Here is a 22,721-nt window from a genome sequence, read left to right on the forward strand (position 1 = left end):
TCCCCTCAGCCCAAGGAAGAAGAAACAGGTTTTATTGATGATTTTCTCTGGGCTAGCTACAGTGCGTGAGTGATTTTTTTTTTTCCTCCTAGCTCTGGAGGTAACTAAGCCTGTTGAGTAGTTCCTGCTTTAAAGCCTGATGTCACCCCAAAGGCCTGGCACTTACGTAACCAGTTTTTCAGGTTTGTAGTAGCTTAGTGGCCACAAATTCCCAGGACACTCTGTCACCTGCCAGATGCTCACACACCCTTCTATTGGGCAGGGGCCTCTGACCCTGGAGTCCAGGCCTAAGAGTTGTTTGTCCGTGATACTAGTGGTACTGCTTGGGCAGTAAATTCTAGTCAGAGAAGGCTACGGACAGTACCTGGTAGCTTTGGGAACTTCTGTGGGTGTTTCCGTGGGGCAGTCGTCACAGGCTCACATGACTAGAAATGGGTGGGAGCTGTCTCACTTCTGAACCTCTACCTCTGGGTAGGCTTATCCCAATAAGTCTGATTTAGTCTTTCTTCCCTCCTTCCATCAGAACTGTTCAAAGTTAATCAGGGTTTTGTTTTGTGTGTGTGTGTGTGTGTGTGTGTGTGTATGTCGTAGTGATATTTCATTTGTATTTTAATAAATAAAGCTTGCTTGAAGATCAGGGAATAAAACAGCCCCACTGGTCAGCTTTACAGACCAAGCAGTGGTAACACATACTGTTAATCCCAGTCACCACACTAGTTGCCATAGAAACTGTGCGGTAACATGCCTTTAATCCCAGAACTAGAGAGGATTATAAGACGGGAGGAGACAGCTCTCAGTCTCATTCTGAGATTCCTGGAGGCAGGATCGCCATTTCAGACTGAGGTAGAGGTAATAGCCAGTGGCTGGCTGTTTTTACTTTTTGGACCTTCAGGTCCAATTTCTCTCTCTTGAGTTTTTATTAATCATGTTTCTGTGTGTGTGTGTGTGTGTGTGTGTGTGTGTGTGTGTGTGTTTAAAGCACATTCTCAAGAAACTTCTTACCCACTCTCTTCCTTTTCTTTTTACCCCTGCTGAGGAAATGGACCCCAGTTTATAAAATAGGCAAGCATTCCCCCAGGGAAGAGTAGAGGATTGAGCATAATTACATGGCAGAACCAAAAAAACCCCAATGATTTTGTTTCAGGTGTTCAGATTGACAGTAGCTCTAGTCAGAGTGGGTTCTGCAGAGTTCTCTGTAGGGAGTCAGCCTGCAGAAGATCTTGTCTCATGGTGAGGCAGACAACAACTCTTAGCAGAGCTATCAAGTCAGTTGAGGTCCAGAATGTAGTCTGCCAGAAACAGGCCAGCTTTACACATTATAGCTAGTTTTTAAAAAAATAACAGAATAAAAAACTTGAGGAATGGAGCTCGATTGGTGGAGTCCCTGGGCCTAGGTTTGGCCCCTGACCGTGTTAAGTCTAGGTGACCTGTGACCTCAGCACTCAGGAGATGGAGACAGGGTCGGCAAGGAAAAAGCTTGAGAGTTAAAAGCAATCCCTTGGAAAGACTGGAGAGATGGCCTGGTAGTTAAGAGCCTTGGTAGCTCCCAAATGCCTGCAACTACAGTTCCAGAGGAACTGACACCCTCTTCTGGGCTCCTTGGGCACTGTACACATGTGATACACAGATGTACATGCTGGCAAAATACCCATACATATAAAATAATAATAATTCAACACAAAATAAAATACAGCAGTCTTTTGGGTCTTCAGCACTCTGGGATGACTGTGCTGGGCCCACCTTACACAGTGTGACTTAAGTAGTAGCACACCTGAGTTGATGTTCTTAGAGTAAGGATGGATTTGAGGATTCTCAGGTTTTCCTGGCCAGGTGGTGTGGGGTGAAAGGGTCAGCCAAAGAAACCCACCCCGGCCCTGAAACCAGTGCCAAAGAAACACAGTTGACTCAGAGCCGGTGAAAGATATATGCCCTAGCCCTGAAATTACAGCTGAAAGGCTGAGAAGGGCCAGTGAAAGAAGCACTCTTTGGCCTTCTGCCCATGATCAACTAAGCCGAGAACGGACCAATCACTGAGCATGAGATTGTGCCAATCTGAGCTCAGGGACTGAAATCTGACCAGTTCCACCCTGAAAATCTCCTAAGGAGCCCTATGTAAGCATTTCCACCCCGACAGAGGCAGCCGCTCTCCTGGGTTCTTCCCTTCCAATAAATCTCTTGACCAAGGTTTGGGTGAGACCTTTCACGGGAGCAGAGATTGAGCATGGAGGGAGCAGGGTGGAAACAATTTGTCTGGGGAAGCCTTCTGCTGGAGCAGGTTGTTACACCGGGGAGACCTTTCCCTGGGGCAGGTTGTAGGCTGCTTCGCTTACAGTGACCTATGCTATTCCCAACTGCCAGAATCCCTTTCCATCTGAGCTGTAATGCTTACAGGTGGTACTTGGTAGATTCTATCCTGGCCACTTTTTAAACGTTTGCCACATTTGACTTGGTATTTTTGGCTAATGAAAGTATCTTCTTGTTTGTAGTAGTTGAAGCAAATATGGCTAGAATGTCAAATCAGAGCGAAGTTAATTGTCAGATCAATGACAGTGACAAATGGCCTATCTTCTTTTCTAGCTACACTTGGGAAGCGGTTGATTCCAAAAATAATGCAGTTTATAAGATAAACGTCTGTGGAAATGTGGATCTTCCCGGGTGTGGGCCGACAAGTGCTGTTTGTATGTGTGACTTAAAGACAAAAACCTTTCGATCAGTGGGTAAGTAAAATAACATTACGTAAACATAATGCATGGCTCTAGCGGTGTACACAACTGTATGTTTATATTATAATTTATTGTTATTAACAATAACAATAACATTAGTGCCTAATGGACATTTCCTAAAACGTTATTTTGTCCATGTGTTTGCGTGTTCGCACGATCTAGGTTCCTATGGCTTCGGCTTTTGGTTTCTCAGTTTTTATAGCTTTGAGTTGGGTGCAGGTTTGGTTTGTTTCCGCGGCACGGGTTCGGGTTTCTTCAGCATGACTTCAGGTCAAGATCCCGGTTCTCGAGGCGCATTTCCGCGGTGCGGCACGGCAGGGCTTCGGGGTTTCCGGTTCGGATTCCCTGGATTCCCTGGTTTGTGTTTCCGCGGCACGGGTTCGGGTTTCTGCAGCATGACTTCAGTTCAAGATCCCAGTTCTCGCAGCGCGTTTCTGCGATGCGGCACGGAAGGGCTTCGCGGCACGGAAGGGCTTCGGGATTCTGGTTTCGGCATTCCCGCGGGGCGGGTTCGGATTCCCGCGGCGCGGGTTCCTGGGTTCCTGTGGTGTGGTTTCATTTCATGGATTCCCGGCGCAACTCGACTCTGTTTTGGTTGGCTCGGCTAGGCTCTGAGCAGTCCCCTTGCGTGGAGTGTGGCTCAGGCTTGGCTTTGCTGCACTTAGCTTGTCCCCCCCTCATGCCTGGCTGGGCTTGGCCAAAGCTCGGCTCTGGGGCAACAGAGTGCTGAGTGACTGTCCCGGTGTGGCTGCGCAGTGAGATCCCTTGCTGTTCTTTGTAAGTATTGCAGTTCAGATGGAAAGGGATCCTAGCCTTCTGGGCTGGAAGCTGGGCTCCATTTGCAAAGACAACCCAGCATGCTTAACGCTCCTGGTCTGCGTTAAGAGCTTATCTATGAACGGAAGGCCCTATATGTCGTATGTGTGTTCACTATTTTTATCCTCATTCCCTCGTAATAGGTGATTCTCATTTGAGAAGTTCATCCAGCTCCCTCCTGGAATTCAACACCACCACGGATTGCCATCCTTCAGATTCACAGCACACAACGCAGACCAGCATCACATTTCTGTGTGGGAAGACCCTGGTGAGTGGGGCCCTCCCTGCACCTTGTTATGTGTAGTCTTCCCTCTGGCATTCTTGTTAGAGAAGTCCTGATCCTGGAGGAATAAATGGCTCAAATTAACAGCCAGACTCAGTCCACTTCCACTCCCAGCCCATCCACTAAGTAGGCAGAACTTAAACATGGTAGAGTTGAAGTGAGACTTGAGTTAGGTTGAGTGTTAATTTTGAATCAGCCCGTAACTGCTCATTGTACACATTGAGATCTTAAAGTCTCTGGGCGGCAGCATGAGCTGTGGAGGTGATGTTGTAGAGTAAACTAGCTGCTGACTTCTGTCGATTGCTCTTACGGGTTTGGTGTTCACTGTATGGGAAACAGGGTTTGAAGATGAACTGGGATTTTGCACATGGGTTGGGGAGGTTGGAAGTTAATTACCAAGGGTTTATTGATCTGGAGTCATCCCTGGCAGCCAGAAGGGACTGCCTGAGGCGGGGTCTGGTGAGTCTGCACGGGCTCCTTAGGGACCTCCTCACAGGATGTATGAGGTCATATTTTCTGGCTTTGATTTTGCTGATTTTTGGTCAGAGAACATTGGGCTCTTGAGAGGGGCTCGCTTCCCGTGCGTTTACTTTGCTTGTGGAATTGGAGCGGCTGGGCAGTCAGATGGCATGTCTGGAGACTTGCCTATCCCAACTTTCCGTTTGAGGAAGTTCTCTGTAACCGTGTTACACGGCAGTTAGGACTCCTTGTCACACCATTAGTTTGGGAGAGTTTACCTGTGAGGTGAAAGACAAACTTTCACTATCAAGTGGTGTGGTAACTTTTTTTTTTAAACAGGGAACCCCTGAGTTTGTGACTGCCACAGACTGTGTGCATTACTTTGAATGGAGGACTACTGCAGCCTGCAAGAAGGACATATTTAAAGCTGATAAGGAGGTAATGGAGTCCGGGACTATTTGGCTATGAAATCTACTCTGGAGATGAGAGACAGAAAGGGTGTGAATTTGGATGGGAGAGGAGGTGGGGAAGAGTTTGGAGGAGTTAGGGGAGGGGAAACCATAATCAGAATGTTTCCTGAAAGAAAAGTCTTTTTTTCAAGAAAAGGAAAAAAAAACTTCATAGAAGGTTGTTACTGGGGACAGTGGGAGAGTTCAAATATTAGGTTTTATTTTTGTGGATGTCAGGGTCTATTTGTACAGAGAAGCTATGAGGTTCAGTTGCTAAAAGCTACTTCTAGTCTGACTTCCGGTAGTGTACACGACACACACAGTCAGACCTGGGTTTAGGTTTTGTCCTGAGGGTCCCACCACTGGGGCCCTCAGGGATCTAACTGCTTCATCTTCCTCTGCTTCGGCTCCCTACCCATGGCAGATCTCACTTGGATGATTCTTTTTCTGCCAGTTTTTATTGCCAGAGTCTAATGTAAGCCAGGCTGGCCCCAGACTTGGTATGTCTGCCCTCCTCTGGTGGTTAAGCCCGATTGTCTGCTTGATAGATTTAGAATTCCCATGGAAATGAACCTCTGGGTGTATATGGGGCTTTCTAGATTGAGTTCATTGAGGTGGGAAAGTGGACCTGACTGTGGGTGGGAACCTTTCTGGGGCTCAGGTCCTGAAGCGAGCAGAAAGCAGAAACTGAACTGAGCACCAACATCTGTCTGCTTCCTTGTTGTGGATTAAATATGACAGTGGCCACACATGCCTGTTCTCTTCCGTGATGAACTGAGAGCCAAATGAGTCCCTCCTTCCTGAAGTGCCTCAAAGAGGAGGAAAGCGACTGAGGCACCGAGGCTGCAGATGTGAGCCTGGCCACCCTCCACTCTCCTTTCTCTTCCTTAGAGCTCCCTCCTCAGCCGGGGGTGCCTGCCCCAGATGGTGCCTTTTAAATCAGTGCCTAACCCAGTAGGTTCTGGGAGGATTTTCAGCCGGTTTAAAGCACTTTGTCTGTGCATCCCCTCTCCTAGTACCTGGGGAGACATTGCAGAGGTGGCGCTGGTAGCCTGGCAAAAGCTAGAACAGCGAATAGACAAACAACAGCAGACTTGGTAGCTCAGGGTTAAGCCTCTTGGACAGACCTCCCCCAAGGCCTCTGGGTACAGGCTTTCCCCAGCCTGACTCCTGCCTTCCAGTCTTCGCCTAGCCAGAAGGCTGCTCCTTGTTCCCATTCTCACAGCCCATGGCTCGTTGCGCTCCGAGTGAATGCTGTGTGTCTCTTGCTCGTGTGGGGACACTGATTTGTGGGGTTGAAACACTTAAGTTCTCTGTTCTTTCTGGCTCTTTGAAGCAATCTGGACCTCATTCCATAGCCTAGGCTGTTTTCACATTTGCAGTGCTTCTTACTCTGCCTTCTGAGTGCAGGGGCATCAGCACCTTGGTTGCTTTTGACGCAGCCCAGTTAGTCAGCCTTCTTGCCGTTTCTTCTAGGGAAATGTGGTGTTCAGCTGGAGTTTCCCTCTGCCTGTTCCCTCCAGTCACAGGCTCCTCCACCCCACCCCTTTGTCAGAGAGTTCTGGGTCTGAGAAGCAGGGCGGGTGTGGTAGACTGCTTAAGGATCTTCAGCTAGTCGGCCACTCTTCGAGGTGAAGTAGGGGAGTGTGGGGTTTGATGTGATCTCTTAGCCCTTTGTGATATCGCACAAGGCCAGTCTAGGGAAAAAGTAGTGGACAGAACCTTCCTGCAGGTTCTATAATGTCTAAGAGACATTTGAGAGCTGGGTGTTACACAGTTGACTGTTGTACCCTCACCTGCCATCTAAGAGATAAAATTTTAGAGCTTTTTGTTACAGTGAATGTACTTGGAAATGACTGTAGAGAATGGATTTTCAGACTGTTTCCTTGGGCAGTGTGATAGTGTGCTTCCTACTGCTGTGAAAAGCACCATGGCTAATAGCAGCTTGGGGAGGAAAGTGTATTGTGGGATACATTCTTTTTGTGCAATTTTAAATAAAATCTCATCATTAGCTACTTTTCCCTTGGTGGCCAGGGCCCTTTCACTCCTGTGTTCATCTCTGAATGTGCATGTTTTTGTTTATGAAAGAGTCAAAACTCCAAAGCACAGGATTTTGCTGACAGTAGTGGACCCCTTGATATTTTTATTATAAAATGCCCGTTAGTTCACAGAGATGAGAGAACGGCCATGAATGAGAGTGGAGTAAGGAGACTTCAAGCCTCCCGTCTTAGGGTTTCTATTGCCGTGAAGAGACACCATGATCACGGCAACTCTATAAGGAAAACATTTACTTGGTATGGCTTGCCTACAGTTTCAGCTGTTTGGCTGTGTGAAGGAGGCTGGGAGTCTTGTAGAATTTGGCTGTTGCTCCCTGAGTAGTAGGGACTTTTTTGAGCACGGAGAGATGTTCTGGTTTTCAAAAGATTGGTCATGTTGTGAAGTCATGGGCTACGGGTGTGTGTAGGGGATCAAAGCTGCAATTGGGGAACCTGTTGGAGACTGTTGGATTCTGGTAGTTTGGACAAGGGTGGTCATGTGGAGGTGACAGGAAGTGAGGACATCAGGGGCTGACTCGAAGAATCAACTGACGTAACCAGCTAGTACTTGGATATGGGATGTGCAGTGTCATGGTTTTGACCCCAGACTACTTGCTGACACCCCCCCCCCCATTGCCTGAGGTGGAGGACAGTATGCTGTTGGGAGAAACCATATGCTCACTTTAATGTTTTGAAGTGGTTTCTGTGCCGGGTGGTGGTGGCGAGAGCAGCAGATCCTTCAGATCTGGATCATCTGACAGGTGTCTGAGCCATTCACAGGGCAGCAAGGTTGGGGCACAGGGAAGGAGGGCCAGGTGCCTACTTGGGAGCACCTCTGTGTTTATAATTGTTTTAAACGTTGCCTATTGCATGTGCATGGTATGTGTGGGTTGCATTTGCGGAGACCTGAGAGGACACTTTGTGGAGTTGGTTCGCACCTTTCACCTTTCAATGGCTTCTGGGAATTAAATATAGTCTCTAGTCAGGCATATGTGTGCTAAGCATCTTTACCCACTCAGCCTCCCTACTTGAACCACCTCTGGATTTAGAATCAGAAGACGGTGAGGATGCGGCCAGGGCAGCAGGAAATAGTTTCCTCTGGACAGGAATCTAAGGGAAAGGGGAGTGAAGGATTTCAGGCTGTGGTCATTCTCTATCACAGGACTAAGAAATGAGCTTCAGATCTGGCAACAGGCAAACTTACCTGGCAGGTGTGACTCTGGTGGGGTGAGGGGCAGGCTCCAGATAAACAATGCTAGGAAGAAGAGACAAAGGACAGGGCGGTTCAGGGACTTTTCTCTTAAGGTGCAGAGAAGGGGAGGTAGCTGTAGGGAAAGACACTGGTAAGGAGGCGGATCTTGTCGCATACTGAAGGACACGGTCCAGGCCTGGTGAACCGTGGAGATGGGAGGTGAGAGGAGTTGGTTAGGGGATGCGCAGCCTTAAGAAGGGGCAAAGGCCTTAGAATGCTATAGAAGACTGAATTGTTTTTTTTGAGGCAAGGTCTCAACCATTTAGTCCTGGCTGGCCTGGGAACTTGCTGTGTAGACCAGGTTTGTCTCGAACTCAGAGTTCTTCCTGCCTCTGCCTCCTGAGTGCCGGATTAAAGAGGCGCACCACCACACCTGACAGAACATGTTTGTTTTGCACCTAAGGGATAGAAAACACGGTTGTGTGGTGTCCATCTCAAGTTTGTGGTCTACTGGCCCCAAGCTGTGGGGTAAAGGAAGGCTGATTCACTATCCTCTGCTTCCCTAGGTGCCATGCTATGCATTTGATGAGAAATTAAAGAAGCATGATTTAAACCCACTGATCAAGTTGAGTGGTGGTTACCTGGTAGATGATTCTGATCCTGACACATCTCTGTTCATCAACGTGTGTCGAGACATAGGTAAGTCTTTTAAGGGAGCAGGGTGGGAAGTGGTCGTCACTTGCCTGTTAGTTCTCTCTGGAGAGCTGCGTTCTCTCCCTTAGCAAATATCCTTCCCTTCTCCAACCCTGCAAATTCTGCTCAAGCTATTGCTTCTGCTGAAGGTTTTCTCTGCTAGATACTTTGGGATTTGGGGCTCCATGGTAAGGTTTGTTTCAGTTTGCTGTGTTTACCCAAGCCTTTGAGTTGGAGGCTGGGTCAAAGGGATGGAGGGATGAGAAGGCTCTGAGAGTGTGGCTGTGATGTGTGCTGGGGTGGGAACGACTCTGGTTTTCTTTGGAGAACTGTGAGAGGCCAGCATATCTTTCCCTGATAACCAGAGGCTGTAAATGAAGGCCTTTATCTCAAAAGGGCTGTCTAGTTTTACTGCGTATTTATTTATTACTTGCTAAGCTCCCCAGTTCTTGTGCTTCCCTCATGGGCTCAGCACTGGGAGCCTGCAGATCAGGACTGCTCTTTCTGCTATGCTAACTGCAGTTGTGCCGGAAAGAAATTGTACTGACAAATAAGAAAAGTTAAAAAGGAAAGAAAGAGGAGGCCATAGTTTTCTGTCTTCCTTACGTTTCTTTCTTAATATATATGAGATGTTGGTCTTAGAAAAATTTTGGGGAAAAAAATACCAGTTCAGTACTACGTGTCACTTAGTGGGTGGTAAGTATGTGCCTGATGCCAGTTCTTTATATTGAATACAAGCACATTCATCTTACCTGTGTATTCTAATTAGCTGTTTAAAGTAATCTTTAGACCCCACCCAGGACTGCCAGTGACCAGTGGTGATGTCAGGCTTTTCATGGAAGGTTACAGTAACTTCAGTTTGATCCTAAACTACTGCAACACTGTGATGTTTCAATCTGGAAAACATTGAAATTTCTAATTTCTAGGTTTTTTTTGTTTTGTTTTTGTTTTTGTTTTGTTTTGTTTTTCGAGACAGGGTTTCTCTGTGACTTTGGAGTCTGTGCTGGAACTAGCTCTTGTAGACCAGTCTGGCTTCGAACGCACAGAGATCCGCCTGTCTCTGCCTCCCAAGTGCTGGGATTAAAGGCGTGCGCCACCACTGCCCAGCGGAATTTCTAGTTCTTAAATTCTATTTGGAAAACAAAGTTGTGTTCCTTAAAAACAAACTTTTAAATATTGCTTCAATTCAATAAATACTTTAGTTTTTCTCTCCAATTTTCCAGTAGTTTTGGGAGAAATCATCCTTTATGGTCTTTAAAGGTGGTCCCGTGTTTTCCGCTGCTCCTTCTTTAGCCCTAGGAAGTTACCCCATACTAACTTTGAAGGTCCCTAAAGTCTCATGTCTACTTTAGCTGTTGGACCCCAGTGGGGCTTGGGGAGCTGCAGGAGGCATGGTAGCCGGCGGGAGGCAGGGTGTCCCTTTCACTGACTGAGGTGGTTGTTGAGGTCCTGGGGAGGTGCTGCTGCATCCTTACATGTCTAGTGCTGTTTAAAACTTTCAGTGCCTTGGCTGCCATAGAGGTTCCATCATAACCTCATCATCCTGAAGTTTCTGCTGTCTTGGAGCTTAGGGCTGGGAAGAGGAAGTACCTGGTGGAGGAGCAAACACAGTGTGGTCCAAGGTCTAGTGGGGAGCGAGGGCACAGGAGACAGAGAGAAGGAGGGACTCATCCTCTGGGATGTGAGCCCAGACCTGTCTGTGGTTTCTTTCCATTCACCCAGAGTCTTTTAACTTGTCCCTGTAATGCCCCATTTTCTAGCATCTCAAACTTAAAGGGACAATGCTAAAGAGAGACTTAGCACAGATGTGAACATTTATAACCACAGGTGACAAAGGAATGTCTGTCACCTGGGCCCCTTATGTGCCAGATAGACTAATACCTGGTATTTCTAGACCCACATGACGGAAAGTTGATTGGTTCAGGCAGACTCTCAGAATGTAATGGGTGGGTTGTGAAAATCGTTTGTTTCAAGATCTGGACATAAGGATTCACATGAATTCTGCTTTTGTTACTTGCTCTGCCTTAAAGTCATCTGTGATGTTTTGCAGACTCCCTTCGGGATCCGAGCACACAGCTGAGAGACTGTCCTGCTGGCACTGCCGCCTGTCTGCTGAAGGGAGACCAGGCATTTGACGTTGGCCGGCCTAAGGAGGGACTGAAGCTGGTGAGCAAGGACAGGTCAGTCTGTAGCCACCTGGGTGGCTTATTTTAGGTCCTCAGCAAGAGAGTCTGCCTTTTAGGAGGACTAATGGAGAAGAGAAGGGAATGGAAACTTGGTACTGGGGGTGCTGGCATGATCCGTGTGAAGATGTCATAGTGAGACCCATTGTTCTGTACAGTTAATACTGGTAAAAGAGGAGAACAAGAAAGAATTTGACTTCTAGGAGCCAGGGAAGCACATCCCATTTCCAGCAGGTTCACTGGCCTGTCTCAAGCTGGTTTACATGTTGCTCGCTTATTTTATTAGGCAACATTCATTTGGCTTTGTGAGATAGTCTTGCTGTGCAGCTCAGAGTAACTTGGTTTATGACCTGGGTACAGTGACACAGCTTTTATTTTTCTTTTTGGTTTTTGATTTCTTGAGACAGGGTTTCTCTGTAGCTTTGGAGCCTGTCCTGGAACTAGCTCTTGTAGACCAGACTGTCCTCTAACTCACAGAGATCTCCCTGCCTCTGCCTTCCAAGTGCTTGGATTAAAGGCGTGCGCCACCACCTTCTGGCTTTAAAGTAACTTGGAGTCCTTGACCCTGCTCATAGTTTTCATTTTGTGTCACTTTTCTTTTTAGCCTTAGCCTTTCTTTTGGAGAAGTACGTGGGGCAGTTTGCTGGTAGCCCTCCAGCATACAGCATACAGTTAGTTCCTTTCTATCCGGGATATAGTGCGTACTCCCTGCTCTTATTTATACAGGTTCTTGTATTGCCTGTGGGCCTCAACTTCAGGAACCTGATTTTTCTCTGGCCCATCTGAGATTTGTACTGTTGGTAGAGCAAGGCCTGAACTGGAAAAGGCTGGGAGTTTTCCGTGGCCTCGTATCCTCTCAACAACAGAACTGTTGCTTGAGGGTCCCATTTGTTTACCCCTTTAACGTCCCTGTGGTCTGGTAGTCAGCTGATGAAGCATGTTGTTAGGGCCGCACCGTTTGGAGTTGGGAGGGATAGCTCAGAGCGGCAGGCTGGTGACTGACTGAGGGCTCAGGGAATGAAGGGTACCATGCAGAGTGTGACTTGTCTCTTACCAGCACTGCGCAATGGTGCATGGGAGATGAGGGCATGCCCCACAGCTGAGGCAGGAGCCTGCTGACTGGCAGGGACTTTGGTTGGGCTTTGGGTATAGCAGCCCTAGCCTGTGACCAGCCACAGATTGACAGGTTGACATAAAGCTCTTTGGTTTGCTGTTGGATGTCGGGGGAAGATCATGTGACCTTGTACAGAAAATTATTAGGTCTCCCCAGCTATGTTGATTTGGTTTTTACAGAAGTGTTCTTTATGGAGAAACTTCCTTCAGGATTTGTATGTGTGCACTGATTGTCACGTTGGTCTGACTTTCAACAGGGAGCTCTCTGAAGCTTACACTTTCATGCCTTTTAAAGTGGAAATATGACAGTGTTTATTATTTCCCTCTGCTAGTCTCCTCCTCATATGTGCTGACTGCCCAGGGCAGTACATCCGTTTGAACGTGATCTGCCCTTCTGTAATAGAGTTTCTCCACATGGCTTCTGCAGGCTTGTTCTGACTTATGTGAAGGAAGAGGGTGAAAAACCAGACTTCTGTAATGGTCACAGCCCTGCAGTGACGATAACATTTGTGTGCCCATCTGAGCGGAGAGAGGTGAGTGACTTGTCTCTAAGTAACTCTAAAGATATGATCCTCAGGGAGACTGGCCCAACTGATCGTGTGCCTGTGTTTGAGTCATGCAAGGGTGATGGACTAAAGGGATCTAGGACTTTCAGTGGGGAGACCACTTCTGTGAGCGCGGGCTCCCTGGGGTGCCCAGTTTGCTCGTCCTTGTGTGCTAGTTTAGAGGCAGGGTCTTCTTGTGGCTCCTCAGCTTTCCAAGTGCTGGGGTGCAGGTGTACATCCCTCACACCCTTCTCTTAACACACCAACTGGGAAGGTGTGGAGTAGTGTTTGTTGTTACCTGGATGAGGTGAGTAAAGTAGTTTATGGGTAAATGTGCATGTGTGTATGTGTTTAGCAAATAGTTGAAAAGCTTCAACTAATCTGAATTCTGAGACTTCTTTTCTTCTTTTAGTGGGGGTGTGTTTCTGTGTATGAGTTTAGTTTGCATGTGGTGTAGATAAATATGGAGGCCAGAGAACAACCTAGCATGTCATTTCTCAGGTTCCCACAACCAGGTTATGCTGGCTGATCTGGTCAGCAAGCCTTAGGGATCTACCTGTCTGCACCTCCCCAGTGCTGGGATTACAGGTGTGCACCACAGTGTCTGGCTTTTTAAAAAGTAGGTTCTGTAGATCAAAATTACATGGCAGTAACTTTAGATATGGAATTACCTTCCCACCCCTGAAGCCTGGGATTCTTGTAGGGAGGAAGTCACTTCTGTCTCTCCACTCCGGTGCTCCCGTTTTGTCTCCTGTTTGCTACCCCTCTCACTCACAGTCCTAGACAGATTTATGACTCTGTCTCTTGGCTACGTTTAATTTTCATTTTATTTATTTACCTCTTTGTGGCTGGGGTTGAAAACCAGGACCTTGGACATGCCAGCAGCTATTTTACTGTGAGCTGCTTTTGAATCTTGAAGAGAGGCAGGTGGTCAGGTATCTTTTTTGAATGCATAGTTTATTGTTCATACATAATAAAAGAGAGGAACAATTTCCATGAAATAAATCTGACAACCTAACAATTGCGCTCTACATGATGACACTGATATCCAGAGGCAGAGTTCACTCGTGGACAGTTGGTAGAGGTGGTGGCACCAAGGAGATTAACAGTCTGAAGGCCCAGTGCCCAGCAGACCCCTATGTCTACACCCACTGTTTTTTTCTTCCCTTTTGTAGTAGAAATAAGAGGATTGAATTCTGTTGCTGAACAAATATGGAGGTTGCTCTGGTTTTAGGTCAGTCACTGCCTATCTAGTCCATGTGTGGGGGTTGGAGGGATACAAGCCAGTCGAGGTTCAGCTTGCCATCAAGCCCTCTATCTGGTTTCTTATTGCTATCAGCTTAGTTGGATGCCTTCTTGGTGTTCTGAGTGTATGGTGAGGAAGTCGTATGTCTGTAGACACAGAATCTCAATCCTGGTGAGATGCTCTAGGCAGCAGTGCTGATGGACTCCCATTTTATTTGTTCTGTGTCTGGAGAGAAATGGCTCCCCAGAATAACTGACTACCAGAAGCCTTCTTGCCTCCTTTATACTCAAGAGATCCGAGGTATTTCTTCGTGCTGTTTGTTTCTTCTTCAAGCTGTTGCTTGGACAGAATGTGTACTTGTGTTGTCCTTGAGAAGTTTGTTTATGCATTTTGTTGGCTTGTTGAGTGCCTTGGCAGCTGGTATCTAATAAATATTCGCCTTGTTATGTTCTTTTTAAAATATCACTGAATTTATGGACTGTAAAATTCACCTGTTTTGTTATACAGTTCGATGGGTTTTAGCATTTTTGCATTGTGTATCCGTTCCCACAGTCTAATCTAGACCCTGCCCCACTCTCCGGGATGCTTTTGCGTGTTAGTAGTCATTTATTTTCCCCTCCTCACAGCGTGCACACCATGAGTCTACTTTGTGGCTGTGGATTTGCTCTTTTTGGATAGTTTATGTGAATGGAGCTATGTAGTGCGTAGGTCTCTGCTGACTCTGAGCACTCAGCTCTGCAGCCTCTTGGCAGGTTGTCCGGAGCCTAATGCTAGGAAGGAGCACCAAGTTTTAGTCAAGCAGAGGAGGGTTATGGCTGCAGTGCTGCAGCTTGTGACCATGTGTGCACCGGGACTGGCCTCCAGCAGGTGTGCAGAAAGCATTGAGGGGTTAAGGTGCCCAGAGCAGTTTCTCCGAGGGTAACAAGGAGCCGGGAACCTGCTAGCATCCTCCGTGGTTCCCACCAAAGCTCAAAGCACAAGATGGCAGAGTACATTTGCTTCAGCTGGGGAAACCCTAGCTTCATCCAGAGCAGCTTCTTAAAAGAATTTTTAAAATTACATTTGTGCAATTGCACATGCATGTATAAGGGTTCTATGCTTGGTTCTCTTCCACTATGTGTGTCCTAGAGATGGCACTCAGGCCAACTGCCAAGCTTAGCAGCAGGGACCTACTGAGCCATCCCTCTGCCCCAGCTTATTTAGGTGTACATTACATCTTGAGATGGGTGTGTGTGTGTGTGCTTGTGTGTGCTTGTGTGCACGTGTGTGTTCGCGCATGTGATGTGCACAGTTGTGTATGGTGGCTAGAGGACCCTGGGTGGTGTTCCGTAGGAGCTGTCTACCCTTTTATTTTGAGAAGACGTTTCACTGGGACCTGAGTCTTGCCAGATTGGCCCAGGTTAGCAAACCACTGAACTCAGGGCTGCTTCCTCCCCAGCCTTGTGATTACAGAGTGTGTGCTGCTGTGCATGACTTGTTATGTGTGTCTGGGCGTTTGGCATGGCTCTTCATGCTTGGACAGCAAACACTTTACTGACTGAGCTGTTTTCCAATCCATATTTTGTACTTTTGAGAGGGTCTTGCTTTGTAGGTTAGCTCAGGCAGAACTTAAACCTACAGTGCTCCTGCTTTAGCCTTTCAAGGGCTGGCACAACAGGTGTGCAAACTGGCTCCGAGAAGTTTGAGGGCAGTGGATGGTGGTGCTCTTGCATGGCAGTATTGAGGAGCAGTATCCTCAGCTCCAGGGTTTGGAGCCACCCATACTGTTTACCAGGGTGTACTGACTCCTCAGTGCTAAGGTTTACAGTGAACTTGCTAACTACAGCTTGGGTGTCACTCACAGTGACTGCAGTTGTTCCAAGTCAAATGGAGAGAAAAGGTTAAAAACAAGTTGTAGATTATGCTGAGGTGGCCCAGTGGGCAGAGTGCTTTCTGTGCATGAGGATCTTAGTTTGAACCCCAGATACCCGTTTCTTTACCTCAGTGCTGGGTGTGTTAGGAGACAGGCAGGTCCCTGGGTCTCATTGACCAGCTGGAGAGCAGCACTCTCCAGGCTCATCTGATGTTCTTCCTGCAAACCTCACAAAAAACAGGGAGGGAAGTGTTAGATGAAGACATCTGAAGTTGACCTGTGGCCTCCCAATGCACACACACACACCTGAGTTTTAGTAAGAGTAATAGAATTAGACAACCAGAATGTGCCAGGGACAAGGAACAGAAAAACTAAAAGTTCTAGCAGCCTGTGTTTGGACTTTCCCAGAACATGGGAGGTGTGTAAATGCATTGCATCTAAGACTCTCTGATTGCTCCCTGCAGGGCACCATTCCCAAACTCACGGCCAAGTCCAACTGTCGCTATGAGGTTGAGTGGATCACCGAGTATGCCTGCCACAGAGATTACTTGGAGAGTGAAACGTGCTCCCTAAGCAGTGAGCAGCATGACATCACCATTGACCTCAGTCCCTTGGCCCAGCAGGCAGGTATGTGTGGTGCCTCTGTTCTGTCCTGTGCTTCACTGGAGGAGCCTGGCTGGAAGAGGCTAAGGTGTGCTTAGAAGAAATACCATGCTTTCTGACAGGTGCCAGCAAACACTCCCTTTTTGTTGGTCCTTCCTCTAGGGTCCACCTATGTTTCTGATGGAAGAGAGTATAAATTTTATATAAATGTCTGTGGAACAAAGGGCCCACCCTGTAATAACAAAGAGGCTGCTGTTTGTCAAGAGAAGAAGGCGGATCTCACCCAAGTCAAAATAGCAGGAAGACACCAGAACCAGACACTCCGGTGGGTGATTGTTAAGTGCATTATATCTCCTTGTAGGCCATGACTCTAGCCCCCCTCTTCCTCTTCCCTTTACCCTGAGCACAAGAAAGTCAGAACCTGACATGCTTTCCTGTGCTACTTGGGCAAGTTGCCATTTGTCCCTGCACAGTTGGGCAGCTTCCTGACTCTGATAAGAGCACATCTGTTAGAACTATTGCTTTGTAAATGTATCGTAGGGAATTTAGGCAGTTAACACTTTATATGGCTATTGTTTTTGAAATTTATGTTTTTGATAAGTCTTTTTTTCTTTTTTAATTTCCGCTGGCAATTTGAGGACTTGAAATACCATTAGCATTATATACAAGTTTTAAATAGCTAAAAACCTCACTTGACATAATTCTTAGGACTTTAACTTGGCATTTGGCTTCCCGAAAGCAGTAAGAAGAGTCAGTTTTTGAATTGAGTCTTACACCAGATCTTGTAGAGGTGGTACCTTTGGAAGTTGCTAGTGAGGCTGTTTGATTTGTGGACATTATTCATTCTGAGTAAAGTCCCAGAGTGACAGTAAGAGCAGTCCGCTGCTGCCAGCAAAGTGGCCTCCCTCTCTCTGGTCCCTTAGTACTCTACAGCAAGAGGCTGACAGCCTGAACATTCGGAACTCATTTCCGCAGGACGCTTGCCCAGCTGGCTGGAGAGCCTGCAGTTTTATGTCAGGAGGGATTTGTGGGTGGTGTGCAAAAGGCTTAACAAAGCAGTTTTTGAAACCTCGAATTCCTTGGTTCTGTAAAGCACTGTGTTCATGACAATCTAGGTACTCAGATGGAGACCTCACCTTGATCTATTCTGGAGGCGATGAGTGCAGCTCTGGCTTCCAGCGAATGAGCGTCATCAACTTCGAGTGCAACAAAACCGCAGGTGAACGCGTGGGCCCTGCCTACCCCTCTTTGTGTTACGGGCTTGCGTGTGCACACGGTTCTTGTCTTGGAAGGAGGGTGCTGAACAGCGGAGTGAGTTGGCTGCCTTTGGGCCTGGCCACCTCCAGTCCCCAGGTTTTTCTGTCACAGCACTATCCTCCCTGCCCCCACTCCTCCAGGATGCATACATACATCCTGTTTCCATCTTCCTCTGCTCTCCATGTTTGTTTTGGGAATCTGCCCAGTGCTGGGCTTGCTGGAGAGAGTCTGTGTCTTGAATTCTGCTGCAGGCACACTCAGCAGAGCAGGCCCAGCAGAGGTAGCCTCATTCAGCAGCTTCAAGTGTGTGCCACTTCTTTCATGTCATAAGATTTTTTACAGAGTGCTAGATTGGTAGAGTTTGAATTTGGGAATCTTGGGATGCCACTGGATAAGTCCCAGCTGTAGGCATGGCTCCCTTTGGGTGACTAGAGGGATCCCTGAGTCACTGGCTTGCTGCCTGCTCTTCAGGTTCTGATTTCAGACATTCCTGGCACCTGGAGACAGTTGATAAAGTTCTGTCATTAGAGATCTGTCTTGTTCAAGCACCTCTGGCTCTGCCCCAGGCACCCCTGGCTACCTTCTTCCTCAGTAGGCTCTCATCCTAAGATGGAGCCTGGTTTCCAGTCTCATCGGTGTGCAGCAGGCCCAAGCTCTTATGACTGCTCCTTGAGGGTGTTTGTTTCTGTCTCTCTGGTCAGTCTTGGGTGGTTCCTGCATGATTCACAGTAGGATTTGGGAGCAACCACGATGCCTGGAGTTAGGTTCTCATAACTCTGCTGGTTGGTGGTTTCTAAGCAAAGGGCCCTGAGGGCTGTGGCTCACTGGGGCCCTCTTCTTACATTGGAATCTTTCAGTGGCCTCTTCTTCTCACTCACAGTGCTTGCATGTTTTTATGCCTGTTTGCTAAGGCTCTCTCCACAGGGGCCTGAGGGTGACAGATGGCTCTCAGGGAGTCTGCAGACTAAAAATAGAGATAAGGGGTTTTGTGTCTGAGTATTGGGAAAACTGCTAGAGTTGACCCCCTGTCTACAGAGCAAGTTGTTATCTGCCCTTACCCAGGGAGGCTCCAGCTCCTTCAGGTCAGTAGTGCTGTATAGCAGGAGCATATAGCTGGTTCTGGGACAACCAAGGGACAGGCGACCAGAGGAGAGTTTGCAGGATGGGGACAGTGAGCCTGGTGCTTGAATGGTTGCGGGGCCCAGGATGTGGAGCCCTCAAAGGCATGAACTGGGGAGCTGTGATTAGACCTGTGTCTGCTTGCCTAGATAGGCCGAATAGGAGCCTAGGAAGTCTGCTGGAGGTCATGGGTTTCAGAGAGCCTGACACATCTCATATAAGGTGGCGTCACGAGGAACCTCAGTAGGGCCATGATGTTGTTAGGATTCAGGAATTAGCTGATCCTGTCACCTGGCAGGATGCACTCAGGTAGTACTCTGGCCAGCCCAGAGTCCTGTGGCTGCTAGGTCTCTTCATAGTTTGTACACAGTGCAAAAGGCCCCTTTAAGAGACAAGCTCCACCCATTCCAGCTTTCTTCCTGCTGTTCTTCTGAAGAGGCAAGCAGATCTCTGTCCCCTACCCCCTCACTCCTTTTATCTCAACAAACTCCTCACATAAGCTCTGTCTGCATGGTGTGTTTGTCTCTCGCAGGCTGTTAGGTGTCTGGTGCAGAATCATTACAGATGTGCCTCTGGCTGAGTAGGAGAAACGCCGCATCTGTTAGGTTCTTCCCCACATCCATGTCTATTCTCCTGCTCTCCATACTCACCGGAATGGACCTTAGGCAACTTGCTCCTGTTCCTTCCCTTGCCCACGAAGCCTGCTGTTGCTTCTGTGTCCTCAGCCAGCAGTCACCAGGCTGGTGCCAGCTCCTCTGGTCTCTCTCTGCTCAGGTCCTCCTGAGTCCTGCTCAGGCTGCTCTCACTGTGGGATGCTGGGAAGGTGGGTCATGAGTCAGCAGAGGGAGGGGTCCTGGACTCCTTGCTGAGGTCTTGACCATGTAGATTGGAATTCATTGCCAAAACCCTTTTCTTTTTCATCTTTTCTTTTTATTACAGAAAATTTCAGTATGCAAGTAGGAAAAACATTACTATGAAATTTTATGTAACTGCCTCTACAAAGGTGGTTCTCAACCCATGGGTCATGACCCCAGTAGGGGTTGCATATCAGATATTTACATTGTGATTTGTTTTTCTTTTTTTCTTTATTTCTTTTTCTTTTTGGTTTTTCGAGACAGGGTTTCTCTGTAGTTTTGGAGCCTGTCCTGGAACTAGCACTTGTAGACCAGGCTGGCCTCAAACTCACAGAGATCTGCCTACCTCTGCCTCCCGAGTGCTGGGATTAAAGGTGTGCACCACATTGTGATTCATAACAGTTGCAAAATTACAGTTATGAAGTAGCAATGAGCTAATTTTATGATTGGAGGTCACTACAACATGCGAAACTGTATTAAAGGATTGCATCATTAGGAAGGTTGAAAACCACTGTTCTATAACAATCATTAATGCTTTTCCAGATTTGTTTTGCTTTAATGTATTAGTGCTTAGATTAATTTGGGATAGGTTAACTTTTGATCTTCCAATCCTAGTGAATTAATGCAAGCTTTTTTTTTCTTTTAGAAATTAACACTTCAGAACTCATTTGCTTTTGGCTATAAAACCTAATTTCTCTTTTCCTTAGAACATGACTATGCCCAGGCACCACACCTTAAGGATGCAGGCAGACATGTGGGAGGTGCAGCCAGCTGAGATTGTGAAACCACCAAGGGTTTCACACCAAGGGAAAAAAAGGGCAGCTTTGTCCCAGTGGCCCACCAGCTGGGAACGGCCAAGGAATAGGGTGTCCAGAGGGAGGGCCAGTGCTTTGCCCTGTCTCAGGCCCATGAAGAGAAGAGCCGTGCTATTCTGTGCAATGGATGGGGCCTCTGTGGGTGGAGGAGGGGTGGTGTTGACTCTAGTGTGACCTTACAGACAGGTTGCAAACGTGGGTGCCAACAGCATTTGGAGGTACCCCTAACTTTGTGGTCATGTGAGATCCTGCCATGCTTTATCTGAAGTAACTGCAAAGGATCTCCATGCATTTGCCTCCATGGTGTGGGTGTTGGAGGAACCTCAGGTCTTGCTCGTCATTATCCTGTACTCTTGGACCTGGGGCTCTGGTCTGTCCTCTTTCTTCCGTATGCCTGGTGAGCCCTTCACAGCATGACTGCCGCCTGCAGCCGCGTTACCTTCCCTGTGCTTAGTAGTTCTCCTCCCATCTCCTCATTGAGAGACTGAGCAGTGTTCTGTAAAGCCTGGAGAGTCCCTACCGCTCCGCTGTAAGACGGGAGGGCGGTGTGGACTGTCAGCTTTATTGAAGTCACTCCAGTCTCTGGACAGCTAGCTGGACAGCTGGCATTGGTCCTCATTTCTGCTGTTTCCCTGGCTCTTCAGAAGTCCTGGGTTTGGGTCACATCACTGCATCGAATGTTCTCCTGTGGCATTGCATGTGCAGGTAAAGATGGAAGAGGAGAGCCTGTGTTCACAGGTGAGGTGGACTGCACCTACTTCTTCACGTGGGACACTAAATATGCCTGTGTCAAAGAGAAGGAAGATCTCCTCTGCGGGGCTACCGATGGCAAGAACCGCTATGACCTGTCTGTGTTGGCTCGCCACTCAGGTATTGCTTTCCTTTTTGGGGACCACAAGATATTGGATCCCAATGGTTTGGGGGAACATTTTTAATTGCCAGCTGAGTCATAGCCCCCTTTTCCTTCTAGCAGTGACACAAACTATAAGGAACACTGAATTAAGATGTAGACTACCTGCGTCTAAGCCCCACCTTTTCTAGTTGTGTTGTCTTGGCCTACCTTACCAGTTCACTTGGAACTTCAGAGATCAGCTGTGCCAGGCCTTGTGCTGTGTGCTTTGAGACAGTTTTCTCCAGCAGCCTTTTAGGGCAGTGATTGCATTTAACACAGGGACTGAGGGGACTGGTGAAACTGGGGCTCCGTCATGTCTACAGCCTGTGTTCTGACCTTTCGTATGATTGTCTCTTTGCTTCCACTAAAAAGGGATCAACTTGTCCCTGGTCTGTAGATCGGGGAGGAACGTCCAACATGGATGGTGTAGTGCCCCATAGTGTATGTCAGTATGAAGGTGTTTGGTGTATGTTTGCTAGGTGGTAGGCACTGGGAAGGTGCGAGGTGACTGACTACTGCTGAAGCCTCCCGTGCCAACTGCCTTCATGGGTGGCATCTTGCCAAAAAGAGGTGAGGTAGATGAGAGCTTATGCCCAGAAATACCTGACCCTCCTAGGGGATTTCTGGAGTAGGTTTGTAGGAGCCTTGCATCTCCTAAGACAGAATTAACTTGCATCAGTACCAGCTGCAGCTGCCTGCCCCGTCATTGAGTTCCATCTATGTGAAAGACTGTTGGAGGAATTCCGGGTCCACAGTAAATGATCTGTGTTAGCTAATTGCTTCAGGGGTAAGGAAGTCATCTTCATGGTTTAGTAGTTAAGCATCCTGGAAGCTGTAGGAACACAGGAAATTTCTATAAAAGTTAAAATAGTTTCGGGAAGCCGTGGTGAATTCCAGGTATATGTGCTAATGAAAGGGTGGGTTTCTGCAACGTGGAAAAAGCTCTTATTTCTGAATAGAACCCTGTTAAGACGTGTAGCTCAGCGATATGGGCTTCAGGAAGATTGCCAGGTGCTGGCCTTTTAGAGGAAGCACGAGTGTGATGGGCGTCTGTGGTCACCCCTCCCCTTCCTCCCTCACGGTATACTTCTGAGCCACACATAGCAACATGAGGTTTTGTTTTTTCCCCGAGGGAAGGGGGTATATTGACTTGTAGTTCAGGAAGGGATACAGTCTGTCGTGGCAAGGAGGGCCTGGCAGTAGGAACATGGATGGCTGGTCCCATTGCACCTGCAGTCAGGAGCAGAGGGAAGCACAGTTGTTTTTGGTTTTTTAAATTTTAAGTATTAGTTTGTTACAAGACAAATTAGAATCTTGAGGGATGATGCAGAGGTACACTAATTCCCTTAGCAGACCTTGTACCACTGCTTGGCTTTGGAAGAATCCAGAAGGTTTTAGTTGAAATCTTTCCATGCTGCTTCAGAAAGCCCTGCCCTGGAGCCTGCAGCCCACTCCAGCCGATGCCCACTTTGGGGGAAACTTGGGCACACACACTATCTTTCAAGACTGTGGACTTGGGAGCCTAGCTTTCCAAAAGCATTGTGTGTTGTCACTGGCAAGCTGTGGCATTTTACTTCTAAGTCCTTGTTGC

General features: G+C 47.7%; 1 protein-coding gene across 1 annotated transcript in view; it reads left to right on the plus strand.

Annotated features, from left to right (window-relative positions):
* Nucleotides 1-22,721, plus strand: part of Igf2r (insulin like growth factor 2 receptor) — an 87,738-nt gene that overhangs the window by 20,909 nt on the left and 44,108 nt on the right. Inside the window, exons 2-11 of the mRNA XM_085687557.2 lie at nt 2,578-2,717; nt 3,683-3,807; nt 4,621-4,719; nt 8,525-8,657; nt 10,702-10,831; nt 12,375-12,480; nt 16,055-16,217; nt 16,356-16,518; nt 17,309-17,412; nt 20,944-21,108. Coding sequence (XP_085543683.2) covers nt 2,578-2,717; nt 3,683-3,807; nt 4,621-4,719; nt 8,525-8,657; nt 10,702-10,831; nt 12,375-12,480; nt 16,055-16,217; nt 16,356-16,518; nt 17,309-17,412; nt 20,944-21,108 — 1,328 coding nt within the window. The remainder of the gene's footprint in view (nt 1-2,577; nt 2,718-3,682; nt 3,808-4,620; nt 4,720-8,524; nt 8,658-10,701; nt 10,832-12,374; nt 12,481-16,054; nt 16,218-16,355; nt 16,519-17,308; nt 17,413-20,943; nt 21,109-22,721) is intronic.

This window comes from Myodes glareolus, chromosome 1, assembly GCF_982192425.1.
Source record: "Myodes glareolus chromosome 1, mMyoGla1.1, whole genome shotgun sequence".
Taxonomy (NCBI): Eukaryota; Metazoa; Chordata; class Mammalia; order Rodentia; family Cricetidae; genus Myodes; species Myodes glareolus.